The sequence below is a fragment of the Ranitomeya imitator genome, chromosome 1, assembly GCF_032444005.1.
Source record: "Ranitomeya imitator isolate aRanImi1 chromosome 1, aRanImi1.pri, whole genome shotgun sequence".
NCBI lineage: Eukaryota > Metazoa > Chordata > Amphibia > Anura > Dendrobatidae > Ranitomeya > Ranitomeya imitator.
Window position 1 is genome coordinate 117,383,504 of NC_091282.1, and position 18,716 is coordinate 117,402,219.

The window sequence follows — 18,716 nt, forward strand, 5'->3', positions numbered from 1 at the left end:
TAGTAGCCATCATTCCTTATATGGTTGTCACTGAGTGACGTCACCGAGCGCTGACCCACCGTGACTGGTTACACAAGACTTGTGCGGCGTCCGCGGGAGACCTTTACATACCTGAGGGGTGACGTCAACATGCACGTTTTAATGAGACTGGGCGGGGTTACTGTAAACCCCGCCCCGCTCAGGTGCACAGGTATCAGCGAAACCTTTGGGAGGGGCGTGGTTAGGGGCAGTGACGTCAGGCGTCGGAGTATCGCACAATTGAGCACAGTTGGCGGTCGGGTCAGTGTTCGCTGTGATTCTGTGCGGGTGACTGCGGGGTCTCCGCTGCTGTGAGGGATGGGGGGCTGCTGCCGGCTCCTGCTGTTTGCTGCACTCCTGTCCACCTCCGTGCTGACGGCGTCAGGTGAGTGTCTCCAGGAGCTGTGCGCTGCTTACCTGCCCAGGTAGCCATAGCAGGGGCTGCTCTCCCCATGGGCTGGGGCCGGTCTGTGGCCGTTGTTATATCTCCGAGTGTGGAGCTCGCCTGCATTATACTGCAGTTATATGGCTGCTGATAGCCCGGCAGTGGTAGTGGTGACCCTGGGGATGGGGGTCTGTGACCCTGGCCAGAAAGTTATTAGGAGGCAATGAAATGGCTTATTATGTAACAATTGTGGCTGGGGGTGGCCATACAAGGCTGTCCACGGGTGGGGGCCAGAAATGTAGGACGAAGTCCTGACCCCACCATTACAAGGCTGTCCACGGGTGGGGGCCAGAAGTGCAGGACGCAGCCCTGACCCCACCATTACAAGGCTGTCCACGGGTGGGGGCCAGAAGTGTAAGACGCAGCCCTGACCCCACCATTACAAGGCTGTCCACGGGTGGGGGCCAGAAATGTAGGACGAAGTCCTGACCCCACCATTACAAGGCTGTCCACAGGTGGGGGCCAGAAGTGTAAGACGAAACACTGACCCCACCATAACAAGGCTGTCCACGGGTGGGGGCCAGAATCGTAAGACGAAACACTGACCCCACCATAACAAGGCTGTCCACGGGTGGGGGCCAGAAGTGCAGGACGCAGCCCTGACCCCACCATATCAAGGCTGTCCACAGGTGGGGGCCAGAAGTGTAGGACGCAGCCCTGACCCCACCATATCAAGGCTGTCCACAGGTGGGGGCCAGAAGTGTAAGACGCAGCCCTGACCCCACCATATCAAGGCTGTCCACGGGTGGGGGCCAGAAGTGCAGGACGCAGCCCTGACCCCACCATAACAAGGCTGTCCACGGGTGGGGGCCAGAAGTGTAAGACGCAGCCCTGACCCCACCATTACAAGGCTGTCCACGGGTGGGGGCCAGAAATGTAGGACGAAGTCCTGACCCCACCATTACAAGGCTGTCCACAGGTGGGGGCCAGAAGTGTAAGACGAAACACTGACCCCACCATAACAAGGCTGTCCACGGGTGGGGGCCAGAATCGTAAGACGAAACACTGACCCCACCATAACAAGGCTGTCCACGGGTAGGGGCCAGAAGTGCAGGACGCAGCCCTGACCCCACCATATCAAGGCTGTCCACAGGTGGGGGCCAGAAGTGTAGGACGCAGCCCTGACCCCACCATATCAAGGCTGTCCACAGGTGGGGGCCAGAAGTGTAAGACGCAGCCCTGACCCCACCATATCAAGGCTGTCCACGGGTGGGGGCCAGAAGTGCAGGACGCAGCCCTGACCCCACCATATCAAGGCTGTCCACGGGTGGGGGCCAGAAGTGTAAGACGCAGCCCTGACTCCAGCGTCCTGACCCCACCATATCAAGGCTGTCCACAGGTGGGGGCCAGAAGTGTAAGACGCAGCCCTGACCCCAGCGTCCTGACCCCACCATATCAAGGCTGTCCACGGGTGGGGGCCAGAAGTGTAGGACGCAGCCCTGACCCCACCATAACAAGGCTGTCCACGGGTGGGGGGCCGGAAGCCCTGACCCCACCATATCAAGGCTGTCCACGGGTGGGGGCCAGAAGAGTAAGACGCAGCCCTGACTCCACCATATCAAGGCTGTCCACGGGTGGGGGGCCAGAAGCCCTGACCCCACCATATCAAGGCTGTCCACGGGTAGGGGCCAGAAGTGTAGGACGCAGCCCTGACCGCCCATAACAAGACTGTCCACGGGTGGGGGGGCCAGAAGCCCTGACCCTACCATATCAAGGCTGTCCACGGGTGGGGGGCCAGAAGTGTAGGACGCAGCCCTGACCGCCCATAACAAGGCTGTCCACGGGTGGGGGGGCCAGAAGCCCTGACCCCACCATATCAAGGCTGTCCACGGGTGGGGGCCAGAAGTGTAAGACGCAGCCCTGACCCCAGCGTCCTGACCCCACCATATCAAGGCTGTCCACGGGTGGGGGCCAGAAGTGTAGGACGCAGCCCTGACCCCACCATATCAAGGCTGTCCACGGGTGGGGGCCAGAAGTGTAAGACGCAGCCCTGACCCCAGCGTCCTGACCCCACCATATCAAGGCTGTCCACGGGTGGGGGCCAGAAGTGTAGGACGCAGCCCTGGCCCCACCATATCAAGGCTGTCCACGGGTGGGGGCCAGAAGTGTAGGACGCAGCCCTGACCCCACCATATCAAGGCTGTCCACGGGTGGGGGCCAGAAGTGTAGGACGCAGCCCTGACCCCACCATAACAAGGCTGTCCACGGGTGGGGGGCCGGAAGCCCTGACCCCACCATATCAAGGCTGTCCACGGGTGGGGGCCAGAAGTGTAGGACGCAGCCCTGACCGCCCATAACAAGGCTGTCCACGGGTGGGGGGGCCAGAAGCCCTGACCCCACCATATCAAGGCTGTCCACGGGTGGGGGCCAGAAGTGTAGGACGCAGCCCTGACCCCACCATAACAAGGCTGTCCACGGGTGGGGGCCAGAAGCATAAGACGCGGCCCTGACCCCACCATAACAAGGCTGTCCACGGGTGGGGGGCCAGAAGCCCTGACCCCACCATAACAAGGCTGTCCACGTGTGGGGGCCAGAAGTGTAAGTCTATAGATCTCATCGGAGAAGGGGGGAAAAAAAGGATAATTTTCAAATGGAAGAAAGATCAGATTTCTGGACATGTGAACATATTTATATTTCTGCTGATACTGAGGAATAATCCTGTATTTGGAATGTTTGAGATTTTTCTGCATTCATGATGTAACAGGCGCTATCATTATGTTATGCCCTTGTATTTTAGGCAGTGTCAGTGCATGTGTGGGTGTGAGCGTGCACTGTGCTTGTATGGTTACGTTGCCCTCCTGCATTGGCGTAGGGTGATGGAGACCTAACTGTCCATTGTTTCATTAGTCTGGTATGGGACAGACATAATATCTCTGCCGTGCACACACTGATCCAGGAGTCTTCATGGCTGCAGCCACCTTTCCTTAGGAGGTAATGGTATGCCGCACACTTGTCTGGCAGGGGTTCATTACCCGAGGATGTTTTTAAGTAATAATTGCAGAGTAAAACCAATTAACTAAAAATTGGGAGCGAGCACATTTAATATAAAATTATATTGTGGAAATGAAATGCCTTAATTACTGTTCTTGGGTAATTGCTATTCTACAGGAAGGTTCTGTATTAGGTAGAGGTGGCCCGTGTGTACGGACATCCTCAAGGTTATGTGCTCCTGAAAATACTGTTCTTGCCTCTAATATGGAGCTTAGTCAGTGAGGGTGGGTATTGCGGATTAAAGCGTTCATTCAGTAAGAACATAATGGCACTCTACTCATTTCACGACTAGTCATTTCTGAGAAATACTTGTACAATTGTAAATATAACCTTTGTCTCCAGCGGTGCGGAGTAATGGCGCTTTGCCAGGCAGTGCTCTGACTTATGGCCTCTGTTATACTAGATCACTAGTAAAGCTGGGTGGGGATATAAAGACATGACTGTATGATGGCAATAAAAAGGTCGTCTTCCAGGGGTGTATTTGCAACTGGTCCCTGAGGCTTAGCAAAATCTGCAGTAAGACCAATACTATAGTTGGGGATTGCTCTGGATTAAAACACATTTATTAAAGGTCACACGATTCATGCTGCCCAAATATACGTATATCCATCTAGTTAGAATGGTGCCGCTAATCTGAGCGCCACTCTGGCCGTCTTCTTCTGCAAGTTGTGCCCTGTCTCATCACTCCAGTGTTTGGGTGATCTATAAGTCACAACTGTGTAAAAGCACATTCACACGTTTAGTATTTGGTCAAAACCAGGAGTGGAATAATCAGCGGAAAAGTATTCTAGAAACATGCACCATTTCTGTCTTTTTCATCCTGGTGTTGGTTGACAAATACTGATGTAAAATACTTAACGGGTGACCGTGGCCTTAGTCAGAACAATTTTCAGACTTAGGCTGCCGTCACACAATCAGTATTTGGTCAGTATTTTACATCAGTATTTGTAAGCCAAAACCAGGAGTGGAACAAATAGATGAAAAGTATAACAGAAACATATGCACCACTTCTGTATTTATCACCCACTCCTGGTTTTCGCTTACAAATACTAATGTAAAATACTGACCAAATACTGATAGTCTGATGGCAGCCTTACTTTGAGAACATGTGACCATTACTTTTGATTTCCGGGCAGCCAGGAGTTGCAGTCACAAGATGATGGATTGAGACCGGAGTGGCGCTGGGATGAGTTGAATATGGCAGCTCATAAGTATATACTAGAACTTGCGTTAGTGGCACATAACAGTGGTGAAATTAATAAAACACTGCAGTGATGCTTGAAGATCAAGCTGAGGACCAAAACCAGAGAAGACCAGCTTGATGCCGCCCCCAGCCAGTTTATCCCCTCATTACTCTAGTTGATTGACAGGCCTTTTCAACAGCAAGAGACCTGCCAATCACCTGGAGCACTCATGGGAGAATTTGGCTGTGGGTAGGTAGTGCCAGACTTTGTCTACTGCTGGATCTCCAAACTAAACTTTCTCTATCTCTGCAATTGATTTATTCACGAAAATTTTGCTCAATATAATTTCAAGTGTCCCATCACAGGTGGGAAGCACTGTACCTAAACAATAGACTATATATCACTGAAGGTGTGACCATAACATGAAGAACTGAGCTCACCAGGGTACAGTATAAAAGCATATTTATTAAATAATCTAAAAGACAACAATAAGTAATAATAGAACAGGGTACTGGAACCACAAAACAAGGGACACTTCTGCCATAGGTGATCCCTAAACAATCGACTGACTGGTCTAGTAATAATGTATCATATATTATAAGGATATAATGTCATAATGTTTTACACGTGCCTCCTGAAGAAGCGGTGTGAAACGCACGTCGGGGCAGAGGAACGCCGAGGCTGATCCCCCACCAGGCTGACTATAAGGTATATGTCTTACAATATGGATGTTTTGCCTACTTATTAGAACATATAGCCCGCTGGGTAAATTGGAGGATTAGTATACTGCTACCCCGTTATGTTCATATTTACAGCCAGGCAGGCTTGTGTAGTTCTTTAGTGCATCTGTTAAACATTATGACATTATATCCTTATAATATATGATACATTATTACTAGACCAGTCAGTCGATTGTTTAGGGATCACCTATGGCAGAAATGTCCCTTGTTTTGTGGTTCCAGTACCCTGTTCTATTATTACTTATTGTTGTCTTTTAGATTATTTAATAAATATGCTTTTATACTGTACCCTGGTGAGATCAGTTCTTCATGTTATGGTCACACCTTCAGTGATATAATCTCTGCAATTGAGTAGTCTCCAACAACTGGTACCGCAATGGGAGTTGCAGCTTTTCAGCAGCTGGCGAGCCTCAGCTAGGAGATTGCTTGAGTTAATGCTATGTATGTGTGGGGCGGCAGCCACGGATCAGGAGCTGATCTTCTGTTGCGCCTGGCGTGCTACATGGGTGGGAACTGGGTGTTGGTGCTGCACGGCCTTGCACCCGTGCAGGCCGCTTGGTGGTATTGGCTGGGAACATAGGGTTTTAAAGTTCATTAAAGTAGACTCAGTTTCTAAAACTGTCTTTAATGAACAGTAACCGGATAATGGTTATGCACAAGGGGTAACAGGTACAAAGTCTTATGGACATTTCTTTCACAGTGTGAAGCATTTTCACAGTTTCGTGTCTACTTCATCACAGCTTGATCAGCAGGTCTCTACCTGCACAGCGGTTCCATGTCCTATTTTTTTTTTTTTTCTCCTCTCTACTGGCACCCTGGATCTACTGCTCAGGACCCCCACTACTCCCCCAAACTCAGTCCTGTTTAGGTCCATTACCTTCAGCGTTTAGCAAGCTTAGGATTTCTTGTGACATGTCATCCTATCCAAGGACCCCTTTAAGGTAGAAGGCCGCTCTCTCGTCTTTGGTCAGTTCCTGGTCGCACTACTCCATTGTCCCTCGGCCTCCTTTTCTTAGTAGTTATGTCCCATGAATGAGACCTTTTACAGACTGTCCTATACATTTTACATGCTGTATTGCAGTCTCTCATATTATTTATTGTTGCTATGTGTTCCTGTGTTTTGCTTAGCTGAAATCCTTCCTTTCCATGAAGTTTGTCCCTTCTGTCTCCGTCTCCCTCTGCTGTGTGTCATGTCACTTCCTCCTTCTTCTTCTCCCTGTGTTTGTCTCCATCTTGGCTTCATTAGAGGCACATGTGCTTTCAGCTTGTCTGAAGAAAGTCTTTTTTTACCTGCTTCTGCTGTTTATGCATTCAACAAGAATTCTTAAAGAAATCAAAGTCTCTTCTGGATTCTTCATAACATGTGTGCCGGTAGCGGAGTTAAGCTATCTGCGAACGTGGCCAATTATAAGTAGGGTGAAGAGATTCAGCATCTCACAGAGCCATATTTGCAGCCACAGGCCCTGGGGACAGAAGAGTAGTTCACCCACTTTGGCAACACTGCTTAGCCACTTACTACTCCTACTTTAAATTTTTCATATATAGATAGATAGATAGATAGATATAGATATATATATATATATATATATATAGATATAGTAGTCACTTGCCCCAACATTAAGCCCATCCCACTATGGGCTAGTCCCGAACATTAACACTATCCTTACCCTAATGTCACTATTTAACTACAGTCACTTCCGTATGCTACCTACTACTTCTGCCCTTAACCTATGTCTTGCCCTATGCTATCCTATACTGGACTACACATTTTTTTTTTTACTTTCACTACAGTTTTCTTTGTTTTGGCTTCTTAGTAATACAACTCAGGATAACAGCTAAGTGCCTGGATTAATCACATAATTTCTCTCACAGCTCAACACACCTGCTATTTTGAAAGGGATTTTCTTTGTACACATTTCCACCCATTCCTGTGAAAGGTCTGGAAAAGTGCATATGTTGTATTCTTCCCCTAGTCATTGCTTCTATTTGGTTTCTTATAAGAAACAAATTACTTGTTAGTTTGGCAAAGCCCCACTAAGGCCGGTTTCACACGTCAGTGGCTCCGGTACGTGAGGTGAGTTTCCTCACGTACCGGAGACACTGACTCACGTAGACACATTGAAATCAATGTGTCTCTGCACATGTCAGCGTGTTTTCACGGACCGTGTGTCCGTTTGGAAAACACGGAGACATGTCAGTGTTCATGGGAGCGCACGTATTACACGGACCCGTTAAAGTCAATGGGTCCGTGTAAAACATGTACCGCACACGGATGTTGTCCGTGTGCCGTGCAGGAGACAGCACTACAGTAAGCGCTGTCCCCCCAGCGTGGTGCTGAAGCCGCCATTCATTTCTTCTCTCCAGTATCGTTCACTGTAGAGAAGATATGAAAAATGTGGGGGTTTTTTTGTTTTTTTTTTCTGTTTTTTTGCGGTACCGGAAATATCTGGACGTGTGAGACTGACCTAACTAAGTACTGGCGCCAAGTGCATCATGGAGACCAATCACTTAAATGCACCTTACCGCCTGCTTGGTTTCCATCTTTGCCCACCCTTTCTCTGGCTGTATGAAGCCAGAGTAGAGCTGTCAATCAAAGAGGTGGGGAAGATTGAGGGGGAAAAACAAGCGGGTGTATATAAATGATTGGCCCCACCTTGAAGCGGCGGGAGTTGGTATTAAGTTATTCTGTGCTGACAGTCATAGAATGGTAGAGTTGGAATGGAAGGGACCTCCTGGTTCATCTGGTCCAACCCCGTGCTCAAAATAAGATTCACTAAATCATCCCAGACAGATGTCTGTCCAGCCTCTGTTTGAAAACTTCCATGGAAGAAGAGCTCACCACCTCTCGTGGCAGCCTGTTCTACTCATTGATCACCCTGTGAAAAAGTTTTTTCTAATATCTAATGTGTCTCCTCCCATTGCTTCTAGTCTTTCCTTTGAAGAATTTTATTTTAATGTTTCAGTTGCAATTGATATAATAGGTCAACATAATGTTTGCTATTTTTCCTAAAGTTATTCAAAGACCCCTATGAAATAATTCATATATGGGTTGCAAAGGCATAAACAGTGATGTCGCCATCAGATGAGACAAACAAAACAATGCCATGCCTATGTGTGCAACTTTGGGGGAAGATTTACGAAGCTAAATGCACTGTACAACTTTCATTCCTATTATTTTTTTTCAGCTCTCTGCTTATATAATATAATATATAATATAATATATTTTTTTTCTATGCGCGTGGTTAAATGTCACCATGCTCTAACATTGAGCCAAAACTTTGCTGGGAAAAAAATCACAGTCCGCAAACCAATAGGAACGTGAAGTTGGACAAATGTTTCTAAAGATGCACCAACATTATCCAGTATGAGCCTCACCCCCCTGTTTAAAACTGTCATATTTTTATACTGTTTAGTGTAAATTACCTCTGTCTGTAAATTTATGCAGAATTTTAGTAAATCTGCCCCAATGTGAGTGAACAGAGATTGGATACGTTTACCAGATTACAGAGGTGCCATTAATAGTCTCTCTCTTTTCCTATCCCAATATCTAGTAGGTGTAATAATGGCAAATACCTCCAATTAGAAATATAGTACAGTTCTTCTGATTTGCTCTTGCTTACCCAGGCCATTGCAGTAGCATAGGTTTTTATGGTTGTGACCGCTCCTATTGTAACAGTTGTTAGTGGTTGTAACCATAGTTATCTAAGCTACTGCAATGCCCTGAACATAGGGATAGGATCTTGAAGATGGGAATGTTCCTTTAATTCTTATTGGGTAATCCATGTCTGGAAAGCCGACACAATAACACAACTGACCTTGTATTTCTGTATTATTTCTAGGTAACAATGCTACGAAAAAAGGAAGAAACTTTGTCGGTACTCCAGACTTCGCCAGCAACTACACCGGCTACACAGTGAATGAATTTGCCCAGAAAGTCTTGAGTGGTGGCTTGACGAAGGTCTTCCTCCCCTTAATATACATTATCGTTTTCATTGTTGGATTACCAAGCAATGCCATTGCTTTGTGGGTGTTTTTTTCCCGAACCAAGAAGAAGCACCCAGCAGTGATCTATATGGCCAACTTGGCGCTAGCAGACTTGATGTTCATCATCTGGATTCCTCTCAAGATTTCATACCATCTGAATGGCAACAACTGGATTTATGGAGAAGCCATGTGCAAAGTACTAGTGGGCTTTTTCTATGGGAATATGTACTGCTCGATACTCTTCATCACCTGTCTCAGCGTTCAGAGATATTGGGTCATTGTAAATCCCATCTCCCATACCAGGAGGAATACCAAAATTGCGTTTATTGTATCTGGCGTGATTTGGCTCATAATTATATTAAGCACTATTCCATTATATCTATTCGAACAGACGGTCTATGTCACCAACCTTCAAATCACCACTTGCCATGATGTCTTGCCGCTCAGCGTCCTGGCTACCGATATGTTCAGATACTTCATCTCACTTGCTATTGGGCTCTTTTTCTTCCCCCTTATTCTCATGACAGTGGCTTACGCATTTATGATTAAAACCTTGAATGACTCGATCACAGATGAAGGCATTGCCAAAAAACGAAAGCGAGCCATCATGCTCATAATTACTGTGCTGGTTATGTGCGTGGTGTGTTTTTTGCCCAGTAACATTTTGCTTTTGGTGAACTATGCTACTATAAAAGAAAGCCACGTCGGGAACATATATGCCTCCTACATTGCAGCCCTTTGTCTGTCTTCTCTGAACAGTTGCATCGATCCCTTCATCTATTATTTTGTGTCCAAAGACTTTAGAGAAAATGTGAAGAACGCCTTGATCTGCAGGAGTGTGCGGACTGTGGAGAGAATGCGGATATCATTCAGCTCGATGAAATATTCCAGAAAGAGCAATACATACACCAGCACTTCCAGTAACACAAAGACCAGTGACTGCTGAAGATGGTCAATGGAATCTGTAGGACAATTTCGCACTAGAAGACTCTAGAATTATCACCCTCTTCTGTGCAAGACTGCAGGCTCCTTCAGCACAGGAAAAGTAGTCGCGTGGAAATATTCTAATTGGACTTTTTGTACATGAAGTCTATTTTAGTGTAAATGTTTTTAGCATTCTGTTGTATAGAGGTATTGTAAAAACCATGTAACCTTACTAAGGTCCAGTTGTGGAGAGCGTGAGGCATGTTCTCTTATTTCTATAATTCACCGAAACTGAGAGTTCCTTTTTATTTCCTTTTTTGTTTTTTTATTTTTCTCGGAACTTTTCTTATTTTGGATAAAAAGAAACCTGGTTTCCTGAAACTTGTGAGAACGGAGCCACAAAGTGAATATATTTTTGTACAATGTTTATTAGCGTCAACATTCTGTACAGGTTCTATAATATGATTATGAATAGTGCTATATTCCCTGCATAGACTGATACAATGATGGCTGTTTGTACTCACCCCTTGGCCGTCTTACTACAGTTCTTCTAGTTCAATATGTGATCTCTTAAGCTCCCTCTAGTGGTGGCTGCTGACAGCCAGTTTCTTCATTTAGAAGAGTTATCAAATTTTAAAACTGAAAATGTAAAAAAACAAAAACAGGAGCCCTCCTGGTCTTGGTTTCCAGGAGGCATTGCACGTTTTTTTTTTTTTCTCAAATTTCACAAGATTTTCCGGCGTGCTGCCCTCTTTTTTTGTGAAATCAATTTATGATGTCAGGACTTGTATCTAGGGGAGGGATTGCACTCTATTTTTTTTTTTTTTTTTGAACAGGTGTTTAACACTGTGCATTTCAATGAAAATTCGTAAGAGGAGGATTTCACAAGGACTTTCAGAGCAAGCAAACACTTATGTCTATGCAGAGGAATTTTGCGCTTTATAGAACTATAAGGGAATATGCAAACTATCCAGGACTGGCAGCGCTTTAGACGCAGTGTATGTTCGCTGCGCCCAAAGCGCTGCCGCCTATTGCGCCACATGTCCGTCTTCGTGGGTGATCCGCAGGCGTCTGTGGACATGGGATTTCTTGAAATCCCATCCACTATGCTGTAACTCCTGAACGCTGCACAAGTACGCAGTGTCCGACCCACAGCTTTTACTGATCGTGTGCACATACCCTAATACATTGCGAAAATCATTAGCACAAACTTTTAGGCCATGTGCACACGTTCAGTATTTTTCGCGTTTTTTTTTTTCGCTATAAAAACGCGAAAAAAAGCGTACATATGCCTCCTATTAATTACAGTGTATTCCGCATTTCTAGTGCAAATGTTGCTTTTTTTTTTCCGCGAAAAAAATCGCATTGCAGAAAAAAAAGCAACATGTTCATTAAAAATGCAGAATTGCGGTGATTCCGCACACCTACGAGTGCATTGATCTGCTTACTTTCCGCATGGGGCTGTGCAGACCTGTTAAGTGTTCAAAGATGGACATTCACTGAAATCATGTGCGCTCCAACTTATTGTGTGTAGGATTTGCGGTAACCCCCTTTGGTTGTGGTCACAAGTCTGCTCAGTGCGGGTTGGCCTTGGTTCGGACACCTTATTTATTGTTTTTTTTTATGCTCCAGCTCCTCAGCTTTTTATTTAAAGCTTGTAAATACTAAATTAACTCTGTAAATATGAAAAAGTAATACTAAATAGTAGTGTAAACTAGATACGATGGAAAAAATTTGCAATAACGTGACACATTCCTTTTGATATCCAGCACAAGGTATCTTACGTATACAAGTTTATGATTAACCTTCTGAAGACTTTACTCTATGCATTTCTTTGTCCTGACATTCAGGCCATGCATTTGTATTGGTGAGACCTATTAATTCATAGTTCTGGCATCTGACAGTGCTAGCCTGTTTTCCTGCCTCTTATTATGGTATCTGTGTCACATACCAGGGTGAATGAAATCCGTCCTGCCTTCAGGCATATGAATTAACTGAAAGTAAGCTTAAAAACCGCCAGCAAAACACTATGTACTTGGTAAAGACTCCAAAAGGAAAAAGTGCAGCCAAACAATTAAGTTTGAGTTCCACAAAGGAGCCAAAACTCTTTATGCACTGAGCTGTGTATTCGGGATACAGCAATATTCAGATTGGATCACCCTTGATCTCCTGTACTAATGTTTGTAGTTTGGGTACAGGGATGTTCTACCCCTAAAATGTTAATATATGCTCTACAACTTATTTTTCAGTTTAAGGAGGTCATTGAGGCAAGTGAATATGTACATTTTAAATGTAGAATTAAGAGTTTATTTCTGTTTTTATAAAAATGTAACTTGTGTGAGCAGTAACACTTTTAGCACTGATATTTTTTTATATTTCTGTATTTAGCATGTAAAATCCGTTGTGTGTGTAATATATAAAATATTATAAAATGAAACATTTTCACATTGAAATTTTTTTTTTTTTTTCATTTCTAAATCCTTTGGTTCACCCAAGCCTAATAAACTTAATGCAACTTTCCAGACTCCCCTTTAGGCCGGGATCACACATGCGAGAAACACGTCCGTGTCTCGCATGTGAAATCCAATCCTGGCGCCGGCACTTCGGAGCGGAGCGTGCAGCTCCATGTGTTGCTATGCGGCCGCACGCTCCGCTCCACAGTGCCGGCGCCAGAGCTTGGATTTCACATGCGAGACACGGACGGGTTTCTCGCATGTGTGATCCCGGCCTTTAGTGCAATTGGTTGGCTGAGAGCTATTTAATTTCTCCACACTACACTGGAACAATTGGCCAAACGTTCCTGTGTTTTTTTTTTTAATGCAAAAGCCACTGCCAGACTCTTTTGGCAGCAGTTTATCTCAAGTGAGGAGGAAAAATAAAGGATATGCAGCTGACAGTCAACAGGACCAGGGAGGATTAAGAGTAGCCAGGGCCCTGGGCAGTTTAGAAGATGTGCACATCCCCAGCTTCCCCCTACATTGGTATCCAATGTATCGTGACCTGTCACATGATCCCCTTTGATAAATTCTGTGATAGGTCATGTGAGTAACACACAGGTACTTTGGTGCACATCTGTGCATGGAAAACATCAGATGGTGGCTAATGTTGTGGAAATTTTTCCCTTATGTGCAATACTATACACTTTATTTTTTTATTCATAATTTTTTTTTATTTTTTTTTTCGTTTTAATATCATAGCACTAAACAAAATAGAGCAGGGGTGGGAGATTAATTTTCCCAAAGGGCCACATGAGACTGGTACTTGTGGAGGCCAAATCAATAGGCTGGAGGTAATTCTGCTCAGTATTAATATAATACTAGATGGTGGCCCGATTCTAACGCATCGGGTATTCTAGAATATGCATGCCCACGTTGTATATTGCACAGAGCCACGTAGTATATTGCACAGTCACGTATGTCACAGGTTAAAAAATAAACATTCTCACCTTCCGAGGGCCCCTTGTCGTTCGGTCACATGACCGTGACATCATGGCAGGTCCTTCTCCCATACTATCCTTGCCACCGGAATTTGCCGCTTGCATGGAGCGGTTACCGGAGCGTAGCTAGGAGCGGGAAAGGTGGTGGAAGGTGAGTATATAATTTTTATTTTTAACATTAGATGTTTTTACATTTGACGCTGCATAGGCAGCATCAATAGTAAAAACTTGGTCACACAGGGTTAATAGCGGCGGTAACAAAGTGAGTTACCCGTGGCATAATGCAGTCCGTTACCGATGGCATTAACCCTGTGTGAGCGGTGACTGTGGGGAGTATGGAGCGGGCGCTGACTGCAGGAGAGTAGGGAGGGACTAATCGGACTGTGGCTGTCGCTGATTGGTCGCGGCAGGCAGCTGGCGATACCAATCAGTGACTTGGATTCCATGACAGAGGCCGCGACCAATGAATATCCGTGACAGACAGACAGAAAGACGGAAGTGACCCTTACACAATTATATAGTAGATGAGAAAAAATTGTATAACTTCATATTGAGCAGAATAAAGTATGCGGACATCCCCCTATATACAATATGAAACCCCCACAATCGACAACCAAAGCTATCAACCGATGGGGGCCCTTATACATGTAAACAAAAAACACTTAACATTCTTTATTTAGTTTAATAACCCAATACATAAACAATAGATGAGCGAGCACTAAAATGCTCAGGTGCTTGTTGCCTGAACTGAGAAATTCCTAATACTCGTGTGCTCATTTCGAGTAACTATTATAATGGGAGTCAATAGGAAAGCCATGCTTTTTTCCTGCAGACCCTATAAAAAGGTCTTAGGGGTAGTGAAAATGTTCAAATGGATGAGAAAAGTCCTGAATGGAAGAACAGCATGGGGAAGACCCCTGGAAGCATCTCTGACTCCAGATCACTGCTGAGAACATTCCAAACAGACGAGAATGCATTTCACAGGAAAAAAGTGTAATTTTTTTTTTTCTGTATCATGACTTGTATATAAGGCCAAATTTAAAAAAAAATTATAAAAATTGTTTAACCCCTCTGTGACCTTAGACGTACTATCCCGTCGAGGTGCCCTGGGCTTATCTGACCCTGGACGGGATAGTACGTCATAGCCGATCGGCCGCGCTCACGGGGGGAGCGCGGCCGATCGCGGCCGGGTGTCAGCTGCTTATCGCAGCTGACATCCGGCACTATGTGCCAGGAGCGGTCACGGACCGCCCCCGGCACATTAACCCCTGGCACACCGCGATCAAAGATGATCGCGATGTGCCGGCGGTGCAGGGAAGCACCGCGCAGGGAGGGGGCTCCCTGCGGGCTTCCCTGAGCCCCCCGCAGCAACGCGATGTGATCGCGTTGCTGCGAGGGTCTCCTCACCTCCCTCCCTGCTCGAGCCCCGGATCCAAGATGGCCGCGGATCCGGGTCCTGCAGGGAGGGAGGTGGCTTCACAGAGCCTGCTCAGAGCAGGCACTGTGAAGGCTGCAGCGCTGCATGTCAGATCAGTGATCTGACAGAGTGCTGTGCAAACTGTCAGATCACTGATCTGTGATGTCCCCCCCTGGGACAAAGTAAAGTAAAAAAAAAATTTTCCAAATGTGTAAAAAAAAATATTCCAAAATAATGAAAAAAAAAAAAAATATTATTCCCATAAATACATTTCTTCATCTAAATAAAAAAAAAAACCAATAAAAGTACACATATTTAGTATCGCCGCGTCCGTAACGACCCGACCTATAAAACTGTCCCACTAGTTAACCCCTTCAGTAAACACCGTAAGAAAAAAAAAAAAAACGAGGCAAAAAACAACGCTTTATTATCATACCGCCGAACAAAAAGTGGAATAACACGCGATCAAAAGGACAGATATAAATAACCATGGTACCGCTGAAAGCGTCATATTGTCCCGCAAAAAACGAGCCGCCATACAGCATCATCAGCAAAAAAATAAAAAAGTTATAGTCCTGAGAATAAAGCGATGCAAAAATAATTATTTTTTCTGTAAAATAGTTTTTATCGTATAAAAGCACCAAACCATAAAAAAATGATATAAATGAGGTATCGCTGTAATCGTACTGACCCGAAGAATAAAACTGATTTATCAATTTTACCAAACGCGGAACGGTATAAACGCCTCCCCCAATAGAAATTCATGAATAGCTGGCTTTTGGTCATTCTTCCTCACAAAAATCGGAATAAAAAGCGATAAAAAAAGTCACGTGCCCAAAAATGTTTTCAATAAAAACGTCAACTCGTCCCGCAAAAAACAAGACCTCACATGACTCTGTGGACCAAAATATGGAAAAATTATAGCTCTCAAAATGTGGTATTGCAAAAAATATTTTTTGCAATAAAAAGGGTCTTTCAGTGTGTGACGGCTGCCAATCATAAAAATCCGCTAAAAAACTCGCTATAAAAGTAAATCAAACCCCCCTTCATCACCCCCTTAGTTAGGGAAAAATAAAAAAAAATTTATTTATTTCCATTTTCCCATTAGGGTTACTGCTAGGGTTAGGGCTAGGGCTAGGGTTAGGGCTAGGGTTAGGGCTAGGGTTAGGGTTAGGGTTGGGGCTAAAGTTAGGGTTAGGGTTTAGATTACATTTACAGTTGGGAATAGGGTTGGGATTAGGGTTAGGGGTGTGTCAGGGTTAGAGGTGTGGTTAGGGTTACCGTTGGAATTAGGGTTAGGGGTGTGTTTACATTAGGGTTTCAGTTATAATTGGGGGGTTTCCACTGTTTCGGCACATCAGGGGCTCTCCAAACACGACATGGCGTCCGATCTCAATTCCAGCCAATTCTGCGTTGAAAAAGTAAAACGGTGCTCCTTCCCTTCCGAGCTCTCCTGTGTGCCCAAACAGGGGTTTACCCCAACATATGGGGTATCAGCGTACTCAGGACAAATTGGACAACAACTTTTGTGGACCAATTTCTCCTGTTACCCTAGGGAAAATACAAAACTGGGGGCTAAAAAATAATTTTTGTGGGAAAACAAAAAGATTTTTTATTTTCACGGCTCTGCGTTATAAACTGTAGTGAAACACTTGGGGGTTCAAAGTTCTCACAACACATCTAGATAAGTTCATTGAGGGGTCTAGTTTCCAATATGGGGTCACTTGTGGGGGGTTTCTACTGTTTAGGTACATTAGGGGCTCTGCAAACGCAATGTGACGCCTGCAGACCAATCCATCTAAGTCTACATTCCAAATGATGCTCCTTCCCTTCCGAGCCCTCCCATGCGCCCAAACGGTGGTTCCCCCCCACATATCGGGTATCAGCGTACTCAGGACAAATTGGACAACAACATTTAGGGTCCAATTTCTCCTGCTAACCTTGGAAAAATACAAAACTGGGGGCTAAAATATAATTTTTGTGGAAAAAAAAAAAAATTTTTTATTTGCATGGCTCTGCGTTAAACTGTAGTGAAATACTTGGGGGTTCAAAGCTTTCACAACACATCAAGATGAGTTCCTTAGGGGTCTACTTTCCAAAATGGTGTCACTTGTGGGGGGTTTCTACTGTTTAGGTACATTAGGGGCTCTGCAAACGCAATGTGACGCCTGCAGACCATTCCATCTAAGTCTGCATTCCAAATGGCGCTCCTTCCCTTCCGAACCCTCCCATGCGCCCAAACGGTGGTTCCCCCCCACATATGGGGTATCAGCGTACTCAGGACAAATTGGACAACAACTTTTGGGGTCCAATTTCTCCTGTTACCCTAGGGAAAATACAAAACTGGGGGCTAAAAAATAATTTTTGTGGGAAAAAAATTTTGTTTTATTTTTATGGCTCTGCATTATAAACTTCTGTGAAGCCCTTGGTGGGTCAAAGTGCTCACCACACATCCAGATAAGTTCCTTAGGGGGTCTACTTTCCAAAATGGTGTCACTTGTGGGGGGTTTCAATGTTTAGGCACATCAGTGGCTCTCCAAACGCAACATGGCGTCCCATCTCAATTCCTGTCAATTTTGCATTGAAAAGTCAAACGGCGTTCCTTCCCTTCCGAGCTCTCCCATGCGCCCAAACAGTGGTTTACTGCCACATATGGGGTATCAGCGTACTCGGGACAAATTGGACAACAACTTTTGAGGTCCAATTTCTTCTCTTACCCTTGGAAAAATAAAAAATTGGGGGCAAAAATATAATTTTTGTGAAAAAATATGATTTTTTATTTTTACGGTTCTGCATTATAAACTTCTGTGAAGCACTTGGTGGGTCAAAGTGCTCACCACACCTCTAGATAAGTTCCTTAGGGGGTCTACTTTCCAAAATGGTGTCACTTGTGGGGGGTTTCAATGTTTAGGCACATCAGTGGCTCTCCAAACGCAACATGGCGTCCCATCTCAATTTCTGTCAATTTTGCATTGAAAAGTCAAACTGCGCTCCTTCCCTTCCGAGCTCTCCCATGCGCCCAAACAGTGGTTTACTGCCACATATGGGGTATCAGCGTACTCAGGACAAATTGGACAACAACTTTTGAGGTCCAATTTCTTCTCTTACCCTTGGAAAAATAAAAAATTGGGGGCAAAAATATAATTTTTGTGAAAAAATATGATTTTTTATTTTTACGGTTCTGCATTATAAACTTCTGTGAAGCACTTGGTGGGTCAAAGTGCTCACCACACATCCAGATAAGTTCCTTAGGGGGTCTACTTTCCAAAATGGTGTCACTTGTGGGGGGTTTCAATGTTTAGGCACATCAGTGGCTCTCCAAACGCAACATGGCGTCCCATCTCAATTCCTGTCAATTTTGCATTGAAAAGTCAAATAGCGCTCCTTCCCTTCCGAGCTCTCCCATGCGCCCAAACAGTGGTTTACTGCCACATATGGGGTATCAGCGTACTCAGGACAAATTGGACAACTTTTTGGGTCCAATTTCTCCTGTTACCCTTGGTAAAATAAAACAAATTGGAGCTGAATAAATTTTTTGTGTAAAAAAGTTAAATGTTCATTTTTATTTAAACATTCC

General features: G+C 45.0%; 1 protein-coding gene across 1 annotated transcript; it reads left to right on the forward strand.

The window, feature by feature from the left end:
- Positions 1 to 249: 249 nt before the first annotated feature.
- On the forward strand, positions 250 to 12,723 carry F2RL1 (F2R like trypsin receptor 1). Its single transcript, XM_069750054.1, has 2 exons — positions 250 to 403; positions 9,218 to 12,723. The coding sequence occupies exons 1-2, from the start codon at positions 337 to 339 to the stop codon at positions 10,306 to 10,308; spliced, it is 1,158 nt and encodes a 385-aa protein (XP_069606155.1). The 5' UTR covers positions 250 to 336; the 3' UTR covers positions 10,309 to 12,723.
- Positions 12,724 to 18,716: the final 5,993 nt, after the last annotated feature.